Raw genomic sequence first — 20,356 nt, 5'->3', positions numbered from 1 at the left:
AAGTGTGACCGTGCCCTCCTGCGTCCATGGGGGAGTGGTAACGAATGTTTCGTTTTATCAACAGATTTTATAAGGTAATTTTGCCACCGTAGAGGGATTCGAGAGTAGCCTTTTGTCAGAGCGAATCGAACGGCCAAAGCTCAAAACGTTCCAGTGAAAAAGCTCAAAGGTGTTAGCCTTTTTATTTTCAAATGCATCTTCAGTAGTAGCCTTATTCATCTTGCGCAATCTTGCTGACGTCGTTAATTTAGCTCTTCTGTATATGTATATTTCCTCCCCTTGATACACATGGATGCTTGCTTTGTTGCGGTTAGGAGCTCTTTCTCTGAAGTTACTGTTCATTTAATAGCCCTGCAGCAGTGCTTTATTGTTCAGCAAACCACTGAACCGACAAGTCTGGCTTCGAGAAACCTCCTGGCGTTTCTATCTTGCCCCATTCGATTGATTTTGATCACGTTTTACATGAACTGCTTGAATCAGTTCAAGAGACTTTTGCACGTAAATTTTCGAGTGATATTCTGTCCAACCACTGCAGAAATTTTAACTGTCCGCTATTGTAAATGCGAAGAGTATAATAAAGTTTTTTTGTTCCTCGGAGAACACGAAGTCGACAATAGGAAGTGCCGCGCTCGTTGAAGCGTACGTGTTGCACGCGCGTAACCCATCGGTCAGTTTTAACTCAAGGGTGGTTCTAATTCGGTGCGGAGCAAGCCCACGCGCCCTTTTTTGGGGCTTAAACTGAACAAAAGAATTGCTTCCGGTGATGGAGTTTGAGATACCGGAAGGGAACTGGGCGTTTGCTTATGGAGTAGATAGTCTGTCCTTTAAAGATTTCTTTTTAAAATTATCGTCGTTCTTCTTCCCGCCCTTCCTGGCAGAGCCTTGGGGAGTGAAGGGAGGTTCTGCTTCTTCCCTCTTTTCAAGAGGAAGGAGTTTTGTACCGACTTAACATCAATTAGTGCAGCTTTCTTACACACAACACTGAACTTCCTCTGAACTGAACTGAAAACATCGCTTGTACTAATAGTGGTTCCCTTCAGAAGCGGCCGTATATTTCTTTAAGAGAGACATTTTCCCACTGTTCTTTACAATATCAGGACACACTACACTTCCTTCTCATAGTGCGATGCCTGGTGGTTCGCCCCGCCACTTCGCCATGGTCCAGGCTTCGCGACCGATCTAAAAGAGTCGAGTTATGTCAGTCTAACAGTGCGCCTGAACAGTGAAGAGTTCAAATAAACCACCATCCATGGGCTATCTGCCTTATGCACAGTGAAAAGGAAATTGGTAGCACTGTTATTTTAATTTGTTTTGTTTTGACAGAAGCGGCGAACTCAACAAAAATACATCACATATATCGCCAAAATAGACTTTTATTTACAGTAACAAATCTAGCTAACACTCCCTTTCAAACGCTTTTTATAAAAAAGGACCAACAACTACTTTTCCTGCCCTTTTCGGTTTTTATTAAATTGGTATGACTTTCATGTCGTTTTATCCTCCACCGCCCGCATGACTAATATCAGTCGGTCCAATACCGCTAAACGATCCGTAAATGTTTCTAAAGTTTCTAATTCCAAAAACCAAAACTAAAATGAAGGACGAGAGTAGTACTTTATGACGATGCTCATTTGAATGGTCGCACTTTAGGATTTCATCCACAGAACCAAAAGTTAGAACCACCTTGTACAGCATAATAAACAGCACCACAGGAAAGTACTGCTCAGTAGCTTTCATTTGAATGGTTACACTTTAGGATTTCATCCACAGACTCCAATTTTAAAAACACCTTGTGCATCATGGGAAAACTTATGTGCCACAGGAAGGCGACGTTCAATAGCTTTTAGTTCAATCATCATGCTTCTAATTAAGGGCTTATTTTTAGGGCAATCGTCCTAGCACCACGAACAACGAAACAATCATCGTAGCAGCATCTAGTTGTTTCAAATTTCGCAGGAATATCGGGAAAATGTCTTAAAAACGCGTTCGCGTGTTCAAACGATAAAACGTCATTGTGACATAAGGTACTTAGAAATAAAGGACCAACTTATCGCTTTTTTTCAACTGCAGTCATCTATAAACTAAGTTCATGACAACACTGAATAAACACGAAAACAAACTAACCAAAGAAAAAAGCTAAATTATTTTGCCACCTATATTATATCCGTGTTTCACACTTTCTTAATTTTTTTCAGATTTTTACTTTAGCAATTCAGTCAACTCACTAATTTTAAAAATGCTTCGCCCAAAAAGCGCTTGATGTATTCTACTCAAATGACTAGTCAACGAAATACGTAAATAAAGTGGTAATAATAAAGTGGCCTCTATCAAAAATACTATTTTCGTCGAAAAAAAATATACTTGTGAGCGATATCGACAAATATTGAGCGACCTTAAAACTATGAATGACGTCACCAAGCTAGCAAAAATGATTGCATACGTTTAAAACCAGCAAATTTAATTACGTCATACTACCTTATAAATATATAGCTTATAGTTACTTTAAATAAAATTGTTTTGTGTTCAACAGTTTGGAATAAATACATAGTCCCGGAATACAACTTCTTGGTATTAGTTATTTTCCAAACCGTCACTGAAAATATCATTTGTTCGGTATTAACTTATAGATTATGCTCCGCTTACGTTTTTGTTATGGCAAATGAAGTCTTCAGTCATGTTAGTCATGTTGTTGACGTAATTTAGTTTGAATTATTTATTTTATTTTCTGTTTGTAATACGCGGCGAATACCAACCTAACTAGTGCCCAGCTCTTCGCATTCACTTCTATGTTCTCGGGCTAAACTGGAAGCATCACCTTTACATCACCTTTATTTACCCTCAGATTTTCAAGAGTGGCTTAGAAACTGGAAGCGAGTTAAGGACCGTTCTTTTGAGTCTTTTCCGTAATAGAAATACACAGACAGTTTAATGTTCTTTTGGGGCCTGTTCTATTTACGGAATATAAATGATCAAAACGGTATTTCGTTTATTCTTCTCCTGACAGCAGAATGAACGAAATTCAGTTTGCTCAGAAAAAGAAAAATTACATTCGTTTAGAATTGGTGGAATTGCGATCTTTATGAACTGATAATCTGTGTATTCTATTCGTCCATGACCGTACAAATGATAGCCGGAATTGTTCCAAAAGAATGCGGCCTAAGACTTTTGGATTCACTGCCGAAGGCAGAAGTAACAGAACATACAAATGAGGTCAGGAGACTGGGCCAGCAACACCCAATAAAACACAAATCCTATATCTGTAAATGTAAGTTCTCCTCGATATTGCAAAATTTCAAGACGGCTGCCACCAGGCCAATTTGCCGCCATCTCGAATTTTTTTGACCGAGAAGAGGCTGGGAATAAGTTCAAATAAACTAGCTACCAGTCTTCTACAATGTAGCGTCTCTTCGTTGAAAGAGCACCGCGTTGTCTTTTAGTTCGTTAATGGAATCCAATTCCTCTCTAGTGTCAACTATTGTGACGTCAAAGGGGCTCCCTGGTATATGCTGGTCGGCCCATTTTATGTTGATAATGTAGCGCCCGACCTCTGTGGGGTTGTACCGTACTCCAATAGAACGCTCCTTTGAGGTGTCCCGGTACATTTCTACCTTGAAGGCTCCTCGAGGGCCATGGATTCTGATCTTGAGAGTTCCAGGCCCCGCGCCTTTGGTTTCTACGAGGAATTCGCCTTTAAAGTTTCTCAACATTCCATTCTCCAGACCAGGACCTGTCGGGGAAGACACGCATTTTATTCTGCGACCGCCTTTGCTAGCTGAACCGGTAAAGGAACCATACAGCTTCGGAAAACTTACAAAAGTGTACTGCCTGACATTCATGTATTATCGATTACGAACGAATCATGAAAAAGGCATTACGACAGTCTGTTCAATCAACTGTAAGAACATTTTAACTTTAAGAAATATGTGTTAACTCGGATAACAGCTGCAGTACCAATGGCTAAACACACCGAGCGGTTCGACAGAGATTACATGTTTTAGTTCGGCTATCGCATGGAACTTGCTTAATTCATGCTTACAACAAAAATCGATTATGTATAGTGTAAAATTGAACAGATTCCAGTAAATTGTATGGGGGAGTGGTAAGTCAAAAAGAGAGAGAAAGATTATTTTGAAATTTCTGATCTTTTGAGACTCCGATTAGCTTAATGGTTAGAACATCCGACCATTGCAAGGAAAGTCCTAGTTCGGGGAATTAGCCTGAAAATAATTTTACTTTTGTTCGATTTGAAAACATGTTTCAAAACCTCCCGACAAAGTCTCAAACTCGAATGCAATAGTTGCAATTAAATTTGTCGGGTATATCGGCCATTAAGTTACTTACCATAGACACGGACTTTGCTTGGATCGGGGGGCTGTCCTACGCGCACCAAAAAGGGGCTGCCGTGGACGGGCCTTCCACCCCACTCTACGTACACCAAATGGTTCCCAACCTCAGAGGGGAAGATCTGAACTTGAAACGTAGAGTCCTTGTTATCAAACACAGTGACATCACAATCTTTTGAGGGTCCCTGACAGCGCACGTACAACTGTCCCGGACCCGCATCTTTGCTGTTGATGTTGAATCCCATGGCTTGTCCCACTGTGGCAGATCCTCCCTCCCTCAGCATGGTCCCTGAGAGTAAAACAAGTTTGACTGGTTGAAAAACGTGTTTGTCTTGTTTTTCTGTCTGTCTGTCTGTCTGTCTGTCTGTACCTACATTTGTGCTTGCATATGCCAGTTAGACGTTTGTAAACCGTCCTTATTGAAAAATCTTATCATCTTTCGTATTTTAAAGATAATTTTCGGGTAAATTGTGTCACAGCAGTTGCTGTCTGGATCCATTCTTTAAATACAAACAGATACTACTAGGGAAGAACTTTTTAAACTCACTCAGAGAAATTCACGCTCAAAATAAAACGAATATTTACAATATTAGTTTTAACCGTGTACTTAACAATTTTTCCTCATTCGCGTGTTGGGAATATAAGGTGATAGATAACCAAACGGACGCAAAGCGCCAGGGTGACTGTAATCATCTTATATCCAACAAGTACGACTGTTTTGTTAAACAACCAAGAAATATTGCAAAATCTCTCTGACTTCGTTTTACAAGAAGGACCAGACATGCGCATCGGGCATGCGCGTGGCATAACGTCTGATATACCATGACCGCTAAGCTAATGAAAACTCTGGAATAGCATTACGCAATGATCACGTTTTTAACAATAACAGATAGCCTATCCTAGCCAGTTTTTGTACCTTCAACAAGGCACCTGTTGGCCTTCATAGCCTGGGCCTCTCTGACAGTGACCTTATAGGGACTCTCTGGTATGTGCTGTCCATTCCACATGAGGGACAACACGTATGCTCCCGCCTGAGGAACCAGATAATGACATGCGTATCGCCCTTCACCCAGGTCTTTAATCTCTACATCCGTGTGATAATTGACTCCTGTTAGTTTTCCTGTTAGCCTTCCGCGACCTGCACTGCGAGCATCCACCATGAATTCTATTTTCTCGTTTACTAAGCCTGGGAAAAGAAAAAAAATGCGACGAATTTTAGTAGTTTGTCGTGGATTGTAGTAATGTTTGGTTTTATCAACACAGGCTGATAAGGTAAATTAGACATCGCAAAAAAATATAAAAGTTTGCTTTTTAAGCGTTATCCCTTCGTCAGAGGGTACCCCGACAGGCTTTTGTAACTCTCCTGCTCATTCGTTTCCTCTCCCCCACTAACCTGCAGAAGAGGCGTTATTTTTTTGCGTTTTTCAGGCTAGCGGAGGCAAGCACGAGGCGAGTGCGGGGCGCGAGTTTTTCGCGCCCCTCCCGTCGTGCGTTAATCACGCTTGCTTCCGCTCGCCTGAAAAACACACAAAAAAAACGCCTGTTCTGCAGGCTACTCCCCCACTGACGCAGCACCGCAGTTTCTTAAGAACTGATCCCCCTGGGAACAAGAATTTTAAAACAAAACTCATTATATTTATCTCACCTCCTTGCAGTCCCGCTCCTGATGCAAAGACTTTCTTATATCCCTCGTTTCCTTCGATGTTCAAAATGAACGGCGATCCGTCAACCGGCGCACCATCATACTCCACCTCCACCTTGTGGCGCCCAGGCCTCACGGGTACAAACCGGATATGATGTAAGTTGCTATGGCGATCATAAACGAGTTCATGCGGCAGAATCTGCTTCTCAGGATCAGTGACGCGGCAGTTCAGGTAGCTTGAGGAGGCTCCTTCCGGGATCATAATCGGGATGTCGGCCTCGCGGTTCTCGAGGAAGCGATCCGATTGGTCGAAATTGACAACCTGTACGCCGTGTGTCTGGTCTGTGACGTTCACTGTAAAGGGAGACCCCTGGACTGGCTCACCGCGGTAAAAGACATCGACCTGTGCATTAAGATAACGGCACGGTGAAATTAGTTTTTACTTGGCTTAGAAAAGTGTTTGGATAAAGAACTGAACTCATCATTGTCGTAATAGTTTTGTGATTTTAGCGTGTTGCTTATTCTTAAAGAGCGGAGCTAGTTACACCAACTTTAGAGCCAGCTAAATCGAGATTAATCTTCGGATTACTGAATAATCATTTGCGATGCAGGAGGTCTAAGTTGTGTCTACAAGTGGTCTAACAAATTTATACGGCTTATCGTGTTAGCCTTTCTCAAACAGATTGATTTACACGTTTACACAGAAGAGGGCGATTTATATTTTGCGACATAACATTTTAGCAAGCAAATTTACACCAAAATGAGCTCAAATATATAACGGAGCATATACACTCTGCAAGGGTGCGTGTAAGGAAGCACTACTAACAGTCGAGATTTAAAGAAAGAAAAGTGTCTTATAATGAACAATTTATTCCGAGGAAAATTGGTAATTGCGAACTCGCTATTTTAGTGCCTTTAAGCTCAAAAAAATGAAAACTGGCTCGTATAAAGGTATAACACAACTATTATGTTGAATGAATTTTTTAAACCGTTAGTTTGAGCCACACGTTTACCTTATATGGACCAGGTTTATGTGGGGTGAATTTCACGTGAAGGCGGTTATCTGTTCCTCTAGTTATGATACACGGCACGTTTTCTCCATCAGGGGAGGTCACTTTGGCAGAGAATTCGTCATCATTCATGTCATATGAGCTTTCCACTGCCAAGTCTACTTCGTTCTTGATAACACGCTCTGCAAACAGCTCCTCGCTACGCACATGCGCAACTTGGACTTTGCCTGGATCGCCAACTCTGATAAGGAAAGGACTGCTGGCCACTGGAACGCCGTCGCTTTTTACATGAACCTACAAAAAGGTACAGTGGGCGTCTTTATGGAAACTTACCATGGGAAGACCAAAACAGAATCTAGCCTGTTTTTGTTTCGAATTCTGATTAGCTCAGTACGTCGTTGTTGTTATAGTTATTAAAATAAGCAAGAATCAAGAAACGGATCACAACCAACAAAGTAAGTGAGCCAATCAGAAGTCAAAGAAAAAATGGTACCGGTACCAAACGCGCGAAAACATTCCACAAGCGCGGGAAAACGTGCAACCACTGACAGTGGCACAGGAAGCCACGTAACTGCTAACATGTCTTGAGCGCGGGAAACAAGCAACCGAGGTCAAGCGCAGGAAAACGCGAATAAGGCAAGTTACGAATGATTTGAGTTTGCTCCAGAAAAAAAATTCGCAGGTCTTGGTCGGCATGGTGCGTTTGCACACAAAAAACGTATGTTTGATCTGATTGGCTAGAGAAAACACCGACTTACCTTATAATCTCCTGGTTGGTAAGGCACAAACTTCACATGGTACAGTCCATCGTCTCCTTTTTCGAAAGAACACGGTACGTTCTCGTTGTCAGGGCCTTCGACATTTGCCGACATGTTCCGACTGCCTTCGGCTGCGTCGAGTGCGATGTCCAGCTCGCGGCGGACCAAGTACTTTTGCTCAGCCTCCTCTGGTTGGCGCAGGCGCACCACAGCAGTGTTTGGTTCCACTACGTTTAAGGGGAATGGACTGTTTTCCACAGAGCGCCCACCCATACGAATGTCCACCTTATAACAGAAGAAACGCGAGAGTTAAAATAAGAGAGTGTACCTAGAAAAAGGTAAGTCTGTGGCTTGTCGTTATTGGTTTGTTAAAGAACTAAAAGTAGGCTGATTAAGCAATAGAGTGGGAACGTCATTTGAGGACGTGAGAGCGCGCGGAATAGTCTGGACGCGAGTCTATTTCGGGTATTCTTGATGCGCGCGCCGTTGTTAACTGACGTTCCCGCTCTGTTGCTCAATCAGCGGAGATGAAGAGTTGAGCTTTAGGCGCCATCACGGCGCCTTTATCAGATGAAGTGATGAAGAATCCAGTTGCCACTTGATTTAACGGCGTCGAAAATTCGTAGTTGGACGCTAATTTATTTGCATTCTGTTTTTGTAACTTTTCGTCTCAGTACGAACGCAACAGGGTCAGGAGACAGTATCTTCACTCGTAAATGTAATTTGTTTTTACCAATAGAATTGCAAACTTGCAACTAACGGCTCTCAATTTTGTGGCCTAAATATCGGACGCCTACTGATTCCAAGACCAGAACCAGTTTGACCGGTGTGTCTAGTAAGACTGGTTGATAAATGAATAACGACATAATCGTTTTATTAGGACACTGCGTCACTATCTCCACTCACCTTATGCTGTCCGGCTTTCGTAGGAACAAACTTTAAGTGAAACAGACCGTCGGGATCCTTGCGGAATGTGGACCTCTCTAATTTACCATCCGGGTCATACACACCAGCAGACACGTCATCAACTCCAGCAGGGATCTCCATGGGAACGTCTACCTCGTGCCCTACGTAATAACGGACATCCCCCTGGCAGGAGAGTTTATTGAGTCACGCGAGAGCAAAGAGAGGGTTGGAAATTACTGTATGTTTGTCCTTACTGTCCATACTCTTTTTATACTATTGTTATTTTTCTCAACGTTGCTTTCGTTTGGATTATTTTATTAACCCAAATTTAGTCAAAATGAAAGGAAAAGGGTGCCAGGGATTTGGAGGTGAGGTGGGTGGGGTGGGGGAGTTGTGCAGTGTAAGAGCGCCTGAATCTGCCCCCCCCCTCCCCCCCAATGTTTTTTTTTTCGGGATTTGCTGTCTTGGCGTGGTTAGGGTCTCATTTGTTTTTTTCCGAACACTCCAGTTTTTCTTCCTCCACAAAAAACAACAGTGGAAAAAATATAGGAAAAGAGCATCTCTGTGGGTATACTGTTTATTTTAGCTTTACTTTATAAACCCATTTTTACAAAAGAAGGAAAAGATCCATGCTTTTGGATTGCCCTTTACCTGTTTCTCAAACTCCTTCACCTTAACTGACACCGTCTCGGCTTCGGAGATCCTCATAACAAATGGACTGTTTTCAATGGATTGTCCTCCACAGCGCACATCAACTGTGTAGCGACCGGGTTTATATGGAACAAACCTAAAAGAGAAAAAAGACATTACTTTAATAAACTTTGGACAGGCGGCAGAATAATTTTGTTTTTCTCTAGGAACTAGGCGTCCAAGAATTGCCTCAGGTTGAAACTTTGGGGAGACTACGTCTGCATAACGCAAGCACCAACGTTTTAGGGTGACACTTCAGAATACTGATTAAAGTTGTAAATAACGTTGATGAAATCCTCGAGCTTTCTCAGTCCTGGTAGTCGGCATTATCATCACTCAGTCGAAAAAGCTACAAATCCTCATCCAGTTTACCTGTCTTCCTCTTCCTAAACAATTAGCTTAAATCAAAGAAAGGTACTCTACGCGTGCATGTGTCTGCTGTGCTAATTGCTTCCTTTTAAACAATCAAATTCAGTAGAGGGTTGTCCAATACACCCAATCTGACTCGATTCGTCTGGGATTATGACGAAACGACTCGACTCGATCGATTCGTTTGCCCTTGTAGTCGAGTCGTCTAACCGGAAGTCGATTGGCTAGACACTTAGTTAAAACACGGCAAGCCGGCCTTGAGAGAGGGTAGAAAATGTCTACGATTACAGAGGAACTGTAAAAGACCTTCTTATGACTCATGAATGAAACAACAACTTTTATCCAATCAGATTTATGAACGCGCGTGCGTCGGAAGTATATATGAAACTAACGAGTTTGACACTCATCACCGAAAACCAACTAAAGGTAATTATGTCTAATATTGTAAACGGGATATTCATCTTAGTCTTCTGTAAAGAATATAGTTTTCTTAAAACCGTGGCGTAAGAAGCCGTTTGTGTGTCCAAAAGATCATGCCTCTTGGATTGGTAAATGAAGAACTCTCCGATTCCGAAACAAAACATTTTTATTTCCTTTGCAGTTCAGTTATGAATCATTGAACACTTCAACATGAATTTACAATCCTTCAATATATTGAGATTGTAAATGATATAAGTACTTAGTAACCGATATTATCATTTTTCGTAAGTACAATCTAGAAAAAAGAAAACCACACTAATAAACAGCGAAAGAATTGTTCGACTTGTTTCCAAACATTAAAGTGATAACTAAAGACGACAACATTGTTGAAATAGCTTAATTATAAGACCAACACAATAAATTAAAATCGTTTTTACTTGCCAGTGTTAGTGCCGCCAAAGAACTACTGAATTATTATATTGGATCCACACATCAGTGAAAACAAAGACGTAAACATTGGACATGTCTCGAAATTCTTTTCACGTAAATTAGTCATATCTCAAATATCTTTAAACGCAAACAAAAGTTATCATTTTAACACACTTTAGCGGCAGCCTTCTCTAAATACAATCCTTTTATTAATACGTGTGTCCAAAGTTTGACAAGTACTTGGTTTTTCCAAACATGATTGTTTCAACTATCAAGTAACTGGGGTCAGAATAAAGACGTTTTTAGGTGCGACAAAAATGTGATCACTGACTTTTCAGTCAAGGAGGATATACTGTGTTTCAGACAAAAAAAAAATTTACCTTGTAGCATTGAAATAACGATTTATAAGAACTTTTAGAAACCTCTAATCAAAGTAACGTAATTGTTGTAATGTAACGTAAAGGCTCTTGATCATTAAATAGAATTGCATCCCCATCTGTAGTTGGGGTGCACAGAATCGCAACAGCACCATGAATACGCGGGAAAACCTGCCTTATAGAAAAGTACACAAGACGTTCCTTTGTGATGCGAATTTCAGGCTCTAAAGTAGAAAATGTTCAGTAACTCCAGGATTTACTTCTCGAGAACAATATCGCGTTAAGTTTGCTCTTGGAATCCTTCAACAGGTAACAGAAACACATTTTTAGAAAACTGTAGCAAAAATAAGTCAAACATTAAACAACCACGCTCACCAAAATCATCGGAATAGCGCGTCGAGCTCAAACTTTGAGTTCCACTCACTTTATGATCCACTAAAAGACGATTTCAATTTGCAGATTTTGCCTTGAAACAATCAATCTAAGCTACAAGGATTAGATATTGATAAAGTGCCACTAATGTCCTGCTCGCTTCTGCGTTTTCATTTTCCTGTGTACCGTTCGTAAGTGCCCTGTTATGAAGATTTCTCGCCTGTTGAACGCATGAAATTTAACAAGGAAAACCTCACGTCCACGAACATAGTGATCAGGTCTACTTACCTTTGACGTAACGCCTTTTTGGAAACAGAATATGGGTAAGAAACATGTTTCAACATGACGATAGGTTTTAGCAACTACTGAAGTGAAGTTTGAGGGATATTGAAATCGTTTGAAGGGGACTTAATATTGCGTGACAGAAGGTTACCATGTCATACCAGGAGTCATATGATTCTGATGGCTCCTCGTCATACTTTTTATCGCGCAATCTCGCGTAATTGTTGATGTAGGGTTAAACAATGTACCGAAAAGGTGGAAAGATTTAAGCAGTTGAGCAGTTGAGCAGTGCACTGTATTCCACGTACGCGGTAAAATGGTCTTTTTTCCTTGAAATTCGCGGAGAGAGACTTGAATCGCCAAAAGCGCGAACTCGCGAGTCGCACGCTGCAAAAAGTGTGAATTTTCGCGCGAGAGCCTCACACGCGGTCTCCCTAGTCTCTCTCCCTATTTCCTCGCTCGCACCAGTCTCGAGGCCGCGCGCTCAAACGACAGACCAAGGGAAAACACACCACACCGCAGTTGCACGCTGTGTCCACCTCTAAAATGCCCATTCGTCCCCGCGTTTTGTACTCAGTTATTATCCTTCGCTCCCGTCTATTATAAGGCCTGTTATAAAAGCCTTCCCCTGAAAATTAAATAGCATTTCAGACTAAGCATTTTCCCGCGCTTAGCTCTACTGTCCATTGACGATCTGTCTGTTTTCTTCTTCGTTTTAATTTTTACTGTTCACCTTTAGCGCCAAAAGAACAGTGAAGCTGCACCTCTGGCCTCGCCCGGGAATCAAGTTTATGGCGACATCGAGTATAGTATTGCACGCTATGTTCGGTCTTCTAAGATATGGATACTGTTATTGCACCTTGGAAAATCACCTCACCTCACGTGGTACAAGCCGTCAGCTTCCACGTTAAGCGTCGATCGGACTAGTTTGCCATCTTCATCATGAACTGTCGCCGACATCTCGTCTATCTCTTCCGGTACTTCAATAGGAACATCAACCTAAATCACAGATGCATAGAACAAACAGCAATGTACTTCACAAATTTCACTTGCAACACTTCACTTCTACGGGTATTTTACGAAATTCACCAAGCTCCCAGTTGGCTTGATAGCTCAGATGGTAAAGCACTCCAACGATATTTCAGAGGTCATGGGTTCGAATCCCGTGCAGGCCTGATTTTTTTCAGGCTTTCTTGTTGCAGCTGCTGAAGTTTCCAGCGTACATAACTGCAATGTTCTAGCAAGGAGCAATATCATTGAAGAACTTGCGCAAAGCGAATCAGACTCATCAGAGATTATGAATCCAGCTGCTAAGTCTAAATATGGAGAAATTCCTTGCTCCATGATATGTCAAAATATGATTATCACCTTCAAGTTCTGCGAAGCTGGCGGAATGTTGCAAGACAGCGAACTTTGGGTAGCGGAGCCGCGAGAAAGCAAAGCCGCGAGGAAATGAATTAAATTTACGCGCGAACAATACCACTACCTACGCAGGCTAATTACCACCTCGATATGGTACTTCTTATTGTGACAGTGCCCCTGAGATACACTAGCCTAATGCAATAAAAACCGGCCCTGATCGACTTTTTTATTCTCATAAGCTGTTCCCTTGGTAATCTATCAATAATTGATGGAAGAACTTGTTTATTCATACTGCGTAAGTTTACTGACCTCCTTCTGAGTCGAGTATCCTGTTCTCATCTGCTCCATTTCTTTAACCTTGACCTTCATGCTGGTAGAGTCCCGGATGCGAATGGCGTAAGGACTACCGGACACCTCCTTGCCACCATACATGACCATCACTTTGTGCTGACCGGTTTGACGGGGTACAAACCGGATATGATATCCGTCATCCTCCTTGGTGACGGTAGAAGGGACACTCTGCTGATCAGGGCCCAGAACGGTAGCCTCCAGCTGGCCCTCCCCAGCTGAGTCCGGCACCTGGACAGGTATGTCCACCTCATGACGCACGGTGAAGTGCTTTGGTTCCTGCTCTCGTGACTCGATTGAAACTTTTCTCGGGTCTGCGACCTGGGGGAAGAAGCAATTGTTGAATTGAATCGTGCACCCTTTGGCGGTTTGCAACACATTACAAACACAAGAATTTGTTAACCTCTGCGACAGAAACGACACAAGTCCACTATCGGCAACATTGCACAATGTTGCGCACGATAAGAAAACTATTCGCTTGTCCAATTTCTAGCCAAGTGCTTTTATTATTTTTCAGTTTACGTATACATGAGGGGTCTGAAGACAAAACCCTGTGATTTTCACACCAAAAGAAACATGGTAAATGGTTGCTTAGACCGACTTTGAGGCGAATTTTCATCTAAGTAAACCACAAACTATCTAAATTAAGGCTCAAAAGAAACGTTATAAAATTCAAAAATATAAAGTTTCACACCTTCACGATGAACGGACTTCCATTCACTGGTTCACCAGCAAAGAGGATGTGGATTTTGTGCTCACCCACCCCCTGTGGGGTGTATCGCACAATGTAGGTGTCCTTTTCCTTGGGGGACTGTAGTAGGTCCACAGGAAAGGGCCCGTATGGTGCCTCCCCGTAAACCTTCAGTTCACCATCACCGGCGCCATGAAGAGTGATAAAGAATTCTGCTTCGTCATCCGTGGTGACCTGAATTGAGCAAATCCAAAGTAAGTGGCATCGTATTTACACATAAACCAACCTTTTTGAGTGGCTTTCTGAAACTAATGATGCTCTGCTTTGGATTTTCTTTTGTTGGGCTCTACCATAAGTTGCAAACTTGCTGAAGATGGCTTCCTCTCAGGTTGTCGAAACGTCAGTCAACAGTGTCACCTTAAACAGTCCTTCTCAGGACTACACTCACCCGGATGATCATACATTTACGTACTTATGATAAGTTGCAAGATTGTGCTAAATACTCCAGCTTATCAAAAAAGATCGTTTCACTGAACAATCGAGATCAATAAAGAGCTAATTTAGTAGCATCGGGATTTGGCCGACTTCCTGCGCATGACTATGTTGCCTCTCCCACCCTTGACACCAGGTAAGCGTTTTCACGCGCATTACACCAATTAAATCTTTTCCTTTGGAATTCCAAAAAGTTTATTGTTTTGTTTAATACGATTGGTAAGTTGTGACTTATTTGGCTTCGGCTTTATGTCATTCATTAGGATGCAGACTTCGTCATATCAACAGAGGGGATTCCAATGCATAAGGACGTTTCAATCTCGTTGGAAGCCATTTTGTCTGCTCTGTTCTCTCAATGTTCGTCATACAAACAAAAATTTGATAGCTGATTGATGTGTCCGATTCTCACATTCTTTTGTGGCTTGGTAAATCTCAGAACACTTTATTTTCTTCTTACCTGACTCAGCCCATCGCCATGCGCCACAATTCTGTTAGGATCATTGACCAAAGTCTTGATTGGACTGCCCGGGATATCCTCTCCATTGAACACAAAGTGAATGTTGTACTCTCCAGGCTTGTTGGGAATAAATGATACGTTATATTTCCCGGGTGCAGTAGGTCGCACGTCCACTGGGACATTTCCGCTTGGTCCCCGGCACTGAATGGCCAATTCTCCAAGCCCTGCCCCAGAAGTGTCCACTTCGTAGGCAGAGGGACGTCCTATAGCTGAATTACGCCCATTGTCTGAAAAGAAAAAATGTTCAAATAGTCTGTATATCAAGAAATACACAATAATGACATCCATAAACTGTATGAACATCACAAGATGTCCTCCATCCTTAATTCCTACTAAAACACAAATAATTCTGTCAAACATGAAGTCATTTGAGAATGACAAATAGGTCTGTCTTACATAAAGTACCCAAATTCTGGACATAAGTGAAGTGTCTAGGACCAAGATATCAAGAGTTCTGGGTGGGTTGTTCAAAAGCTGATCAACGCTTATCTCCGATTAAAATTAACTTAGGTTTTAATCTTGCTCATTAAAAATGTTTTCAAAAGCTAAGTTTTAGCTAATGGTAAAGAAAATTCAAAAAAGTCAAAACTAAGGGACACGAATCTTCTGGAAGAGTCTCTATTGATTAGTAACTAAGTTGACGCTAATCCAGGATTAGCTTAATCGGGCAACTGGGCCTTGTTTATGTATCTCGCAGTGTTTTCTCTACCATCGTTAGCACAGAAAGACTGCATGACACAAGCAATTGCGTGACTTAAACAAACCAAAGAATGCTTACCGTTCCCAGATACGTTGCACTTTGACGGGTCGCCTACTTTACAGGTGAACGGACTGCCAAGCAAAGGGGTGCTACCGACCTCAATCCGAACCTTATGCTCACCCACTTCCTTGGGAATAAAAGTCCCCCTCCATTTTCCATTTCCCAGGGGTTCCATTGTGCAATGCGCGGTTTTTGTGGGTCCCTCCACTGACGCTGTTACAGGAGGCGAGTTGTCGTCATTTGTCTGAACAATAAACTCGGCTGGTTTCATGAGCACAGCGTTCTTGATTCCTGCTCCAGTCACTTGCACGTCTCCGACATTTTCGTGTACCATGACATTGAACGGACCCTGTGGGATTTCTTTACCAAAATGTCTTACAGAAATCGTGTGCGGACCGCTTTCAAAGGGTACAAACCGGCACTTGAGTGACCCGTCGGAATCAGTATACGTCTCCACAGGGTACGATTGACTCCCGCTCGGGCCTTTCACGTCGATACGGATGCCGTCAAAACCGATATCTTTGCGCCCGTAAAGGGAAAACTCGGATGGTTTCCCACGGACTCCCCTTTTGATCCCTGCTCCATCAGCTTTAAACAGGTGCGCTTGGCTTTGTAGTTTCTCAGCATTGCGAAACTGAAGCATGTATGCCATAATACTGAGCTCATCTACATCTGGATTCAAGAGTTCTTCGGGGGTCAGCACCTTTTTCACCCCTAGTTTCTCCTCGGCCACGTTCAGCGCTACCGTGGCATTCTCCAGGGGACTCTTATTATCGATATTCTCGAAATCCGGGATAATCCCAGGACACTGCGCCTCCAGAAAGCGGCACAACGTTTTCCCATCGTTCCAATCCGTGTTGAAGTTCTTCACGTTCAAGCCCGGTGCCGCTTCATTGATAAACTCCAGTGTTCGCTTCTCACCAATGGATCCCGGTTGTGTGTAATACGATAGATACGTCATCATACTCAGCTCGTCGACGTAAGGACTCACGAAGAATTCCGGAGAAAGCACCTTCGGGATTTTAAAGTTTTTCTCAGCAGCGTTCATAGCTTCGCTCGTGTTGTGGAGCCTCGCATCGGGATTAAGGCTCAAGTAGTTAGGGCACATCCCTGGTTCACAGAACTCATTGAGAGCATTCAAAGCCATTCCATTGTTCCAGTCGGTTGTGACGTTTCTAATCTCCATGTCTGGGATAGCGTTTTTGAGCCACAAGAGAAGTAACTGTTTACCTGAGGCGCTTCCACTTGAGCTGATTTGGTAATGAAGAATCAACCGCCAAACCAACCCCAGAATCAGCTTCACGTTGCCATTGGCGATGTCTTCGTTGCCTGGGTAACCAAAAATACAAACCTGTCAATTTGTTGCATTGCAATGATCGATAAATCGACCTCGTGAGCCTCGTATTAACAGTCGTGTAGTGCAGTATGATGTTTCTTTCTGACTTACTTCACTGATTTATCGATTGATCGATCAATCAATCCGGCGATTGATCAATAAATCAGTACACGTTGGTTGTTTGGTTTCGATTGGCTGGCTCTTTGACTGATTTGATTGGCTGATCGATTGTTCGATTTATTGACAGACTGACTGATAGATTGGTTTCTCGATTGTCACATTACTCAGTTGAGATTCTACCTTAACAAGAATGCTGTTTGTGAATTATGCTTTGACTTTCAGCGCCCATTTATGGTTATTGTTATGTTCATAGTCAAGTAAATGTTGATGTTCTGAAGTCTCCTATCATTAAGCTAACTTTAAAGCGAGTTTAACGCATCAAAGGTGGTTAAATTTATGTAACACCTGTACAATAAGAATTTAATGACCGTGTTTCTTCATTCTTTACCAATCAGAATTATATGCGCCGCCCAAATACTACAAATTGTTCTTTAGAGCTTGATGATTTGCTACCCGAAAGAGAAAGAAACTGGGACTTAGGTAAAATCAGTGAAATATGACTTTCAAATGAGTTATAAGATTGCTAATTGACAGAAGGGAAAATGTTTGTGCAGACAGCATGACAATGTATAACTGTTGAGTGAGTAATATGCCTTCACTGACATTGAGCGAAATGTTTTCAATAATAGAGCTATTAAGATAAGATCAGTCAAAATCATTATCGTGGATTCAGGAAAGGGAAAATTGTCAGTCACATTTCTGGAGAGATAATCAGAATTTAGATTCGCAAGAATTAAGTTTACGTTTCGTGCCTATGTACGCCATAGGTGCCTACAATTCGGCAAGAGTAGAGAAATTTCGGTGTCTTTGACAGCGTTTGCTGTATGGGGCTGCACATTTCGCCCGAAAATACGGGAGGTCTGTTTTGCGAGACAAAGAAAGAAAGAAAACAAAGTGGTTTGAGGCTAAGCCAATATTTCTAAAAAAAAGGTTTCTCTGCACTATCAATATTTAGCGCTTTTTCAAAGAAAAATAATAATTTTATTTTATTGCAGCAGTTGAAAGAGGAAGTTGTGGTCGTTCCGTCAAATGCTTCTTGTATTCTACGTCAAACAACAAAGAATTGTTGTTTTATTGTTTAGCTCCAAGACGGCGCTATCGAATAAAAGACAATTTTCTCACATTAATGAAGTCATATCTTTGATCAAAATATTTTCTTGGAGCCTCGATTGTCATAAAAATTATAAACTGCGAAAAGATCGACGGTTAATGTAAACGCGTTTAATAATTGTATAATTTATCATTCGTGAGATTTTCGTCAAAGAAGGTTCTGGCTATTCTAGTAATTTCACACGTTTTTAAACCAAATATGATTTATATATTGTTGCTAAGTAAACGGATCGAAACATCCATGAGACCACAACGGCAACTGAAAGAATGGAATAAATGCTTTGGAGTTAACAAATGCTCATAAATTATATTTTAATTGCTTTCACCTACGTATGGGCGCCAGAAAGAAAAGTAAATTGATTGAAGTCATTTCATAATACGTCTGCCTTGTCTGGGATTAAAATCTATATATTGTGAGATTACAAATTTCGTTCAAAAGGGAGAATCGTAAACATTACTGATGATAAACTCGCAGACCTATATAATAAATATTTAATTAGTGTGGAGTTTAAAATGAAAGTTCCTGAAGTATTTAAACCATAATAGATGCTGTGGTCCGAGGCAATTGTGTCTGTTAGAGCCACGTCTCCAGAGATTTGAAGCGAAATTCAATCAACACTTGTCTATTTACGTCCCACTTTGCGCAAATTTGCGTGCATATGCGGGCTTTCGCGTGCAATATCGTCGAGGAAGAAATTGCGCTATTGCGCCTCGGCGATCGTCCGTTCAACCAAGTATAAAGTAAACAGTTGTCCTTAACTCTCGGGGCGAAAAATTCCAATGCCAGCCAGCTTGAGGTAGCTATTGCAATCCTCATAACCAAAACCACAGTGTTTAACAGCACAAAATACTACGATTCTTGCGTGATCCAAGACGTTCTTGTAGCATGAAACCTATGACAACGGCAAAATCTGTGCGGAAAAGTTTTGTATAAAGAGCGGTAATTATGTTTCGTGCCCCGAAGACGTGGAAATAACTTCCATATTTTCCCTTTTCATGCTTTTCTCTTTTACGATCTTCATAGTACCGTTATGTTTACTTAAGATCTGTTTGTGCAGGAAATGAAATAGGGATATTTATAAATGTGAACAGAGAATGCGATCATGAATTGTCACGCATTGCAATACCTTACCTATATTCACAAGTTTTATTCCATCGCTCTCCAGAAGTTTCAACGCAGCTGTGATATTTTCGAGTTTCTGTGCATACATCTTAGGATTCTTGTTGTAGCGCCCGACTTTCTTGGTGGATATCGACTCTACGAGGTATACCAGCAACAATCCATCTGCAAAGGCCTCGTCTAAGTCCCCAGTGATCTGAACTCCGTACGGCTCCACCTGAACATTAACCCAGTTCATGAAAGTGTTCTTCTGGATTTCAATCCAATCTTTCTCATTTTGAGCGACATACAAGGATCCTCTGAAGCTGAACTGCCCGCTGCTTGGTCGTCGTGGGCTTGTAGCATGAGCACTAAGGCTACTCTGTCGATCGCGGTCAATGGTAGTAGTCATGATAACTAAATCCTCTCCTATCCGTCGTTCCCGTTTACTCAATTTTTTATCTTCTCGTGTCGTTGTGTACACACCCTCTACATATTTAAGAAGATAAAACACCCGTGAACACAATGTAGATTTAGTACGCTGGCTCAAAATATGTATACAAGTAATTTACATGTCTTATGATGTGTCAAGCTCGCTCGATTGCACTTCAACAATGGCTTCCTACAAGTCCCGGTGGGAGATTGAATGTGACAAATATCAATTGACGCCTCCTTATATGGAGATCAGGATGGCACTTAATGCGTTTATCCGTCACGATATTGAAGCTCGAGCAAAACTTTTGCAGCTCAATATTTCCCTGACTTTTCGCAAAGGAAGCCAATAACATTTGCCAAAGACGCTGGTGAATTTCGCAACGTTTTCTTCAGGCCGTTTGTGAAATAAACGATACATTTTCATCAGTTTGGTGTGCTTGGGGAGAAAGAGGAATTGTACCAAAAAGAAACAGATGTACCGCAGTGAA

At 41.7% G+C, this 20,356-nt stretch overlaps 1 protein-coding gene across 1 annotated transcript; it reads right to left on the bottom strand.

Annotated features, from left to right (window-relative positions):
- Positions 1-1,355: 1,355 nt before the first annotated feature.
- On the bottom strand, positions 1,356-20,057 carry LOC146452061 (filamin-A-like). The gene is made up of 14 exons (XM_085098217.1): positions 19,467-20,057; positions 15,787-17,097; positions 14,949-15,235; positions 14,003-14,233; positions 13,270-13,629; positions 12,476-12,597; positions 9,311-9,446; positions 8,660-8,842; positions 7,754-8,038; positions 6,999-7,289; positions 5,989-6,388; positions 5,260-5,529; positions 4,342-4,632; positions 1,356-3,727 (listed from the first exon to the last, which is right to left on the bottom strand). The coding sequence occupies exons 1-14, from the start codon at positions 19,843-19,845 to the stop codon at positions 3,390-3,392; spliced, it is 4,884 nt and encodes a 1,627-aa protein (XP_084954343.1). The 5' UTR covers positions 19,846-20,057; the 3' UTR covers positions 1,356-3,389.
- Positions 20,058-20,356: the final 299 nt, after the last annotated feature.

This window comes from Pavona decussata, unplaced genomic scaffold (genome assembly GCF_977016875.1).
Source record: "Pavona decussata unplaced genomic scaffold, jaPavDecu1.1 SCAFFOLD_381, whole genome shotgun sequence".
In the NCBI taxonomy this organism is placed as follows: domain Eukaryota; kingdom Metazoa; phylum Cnidaria; class Anthozoa; order Scleractinia; family Agariciidae; genus Pavona; species Pavona decussata.
This window is presented reverse-complemented; position numbering and strand designations above follow the sequence as displayed.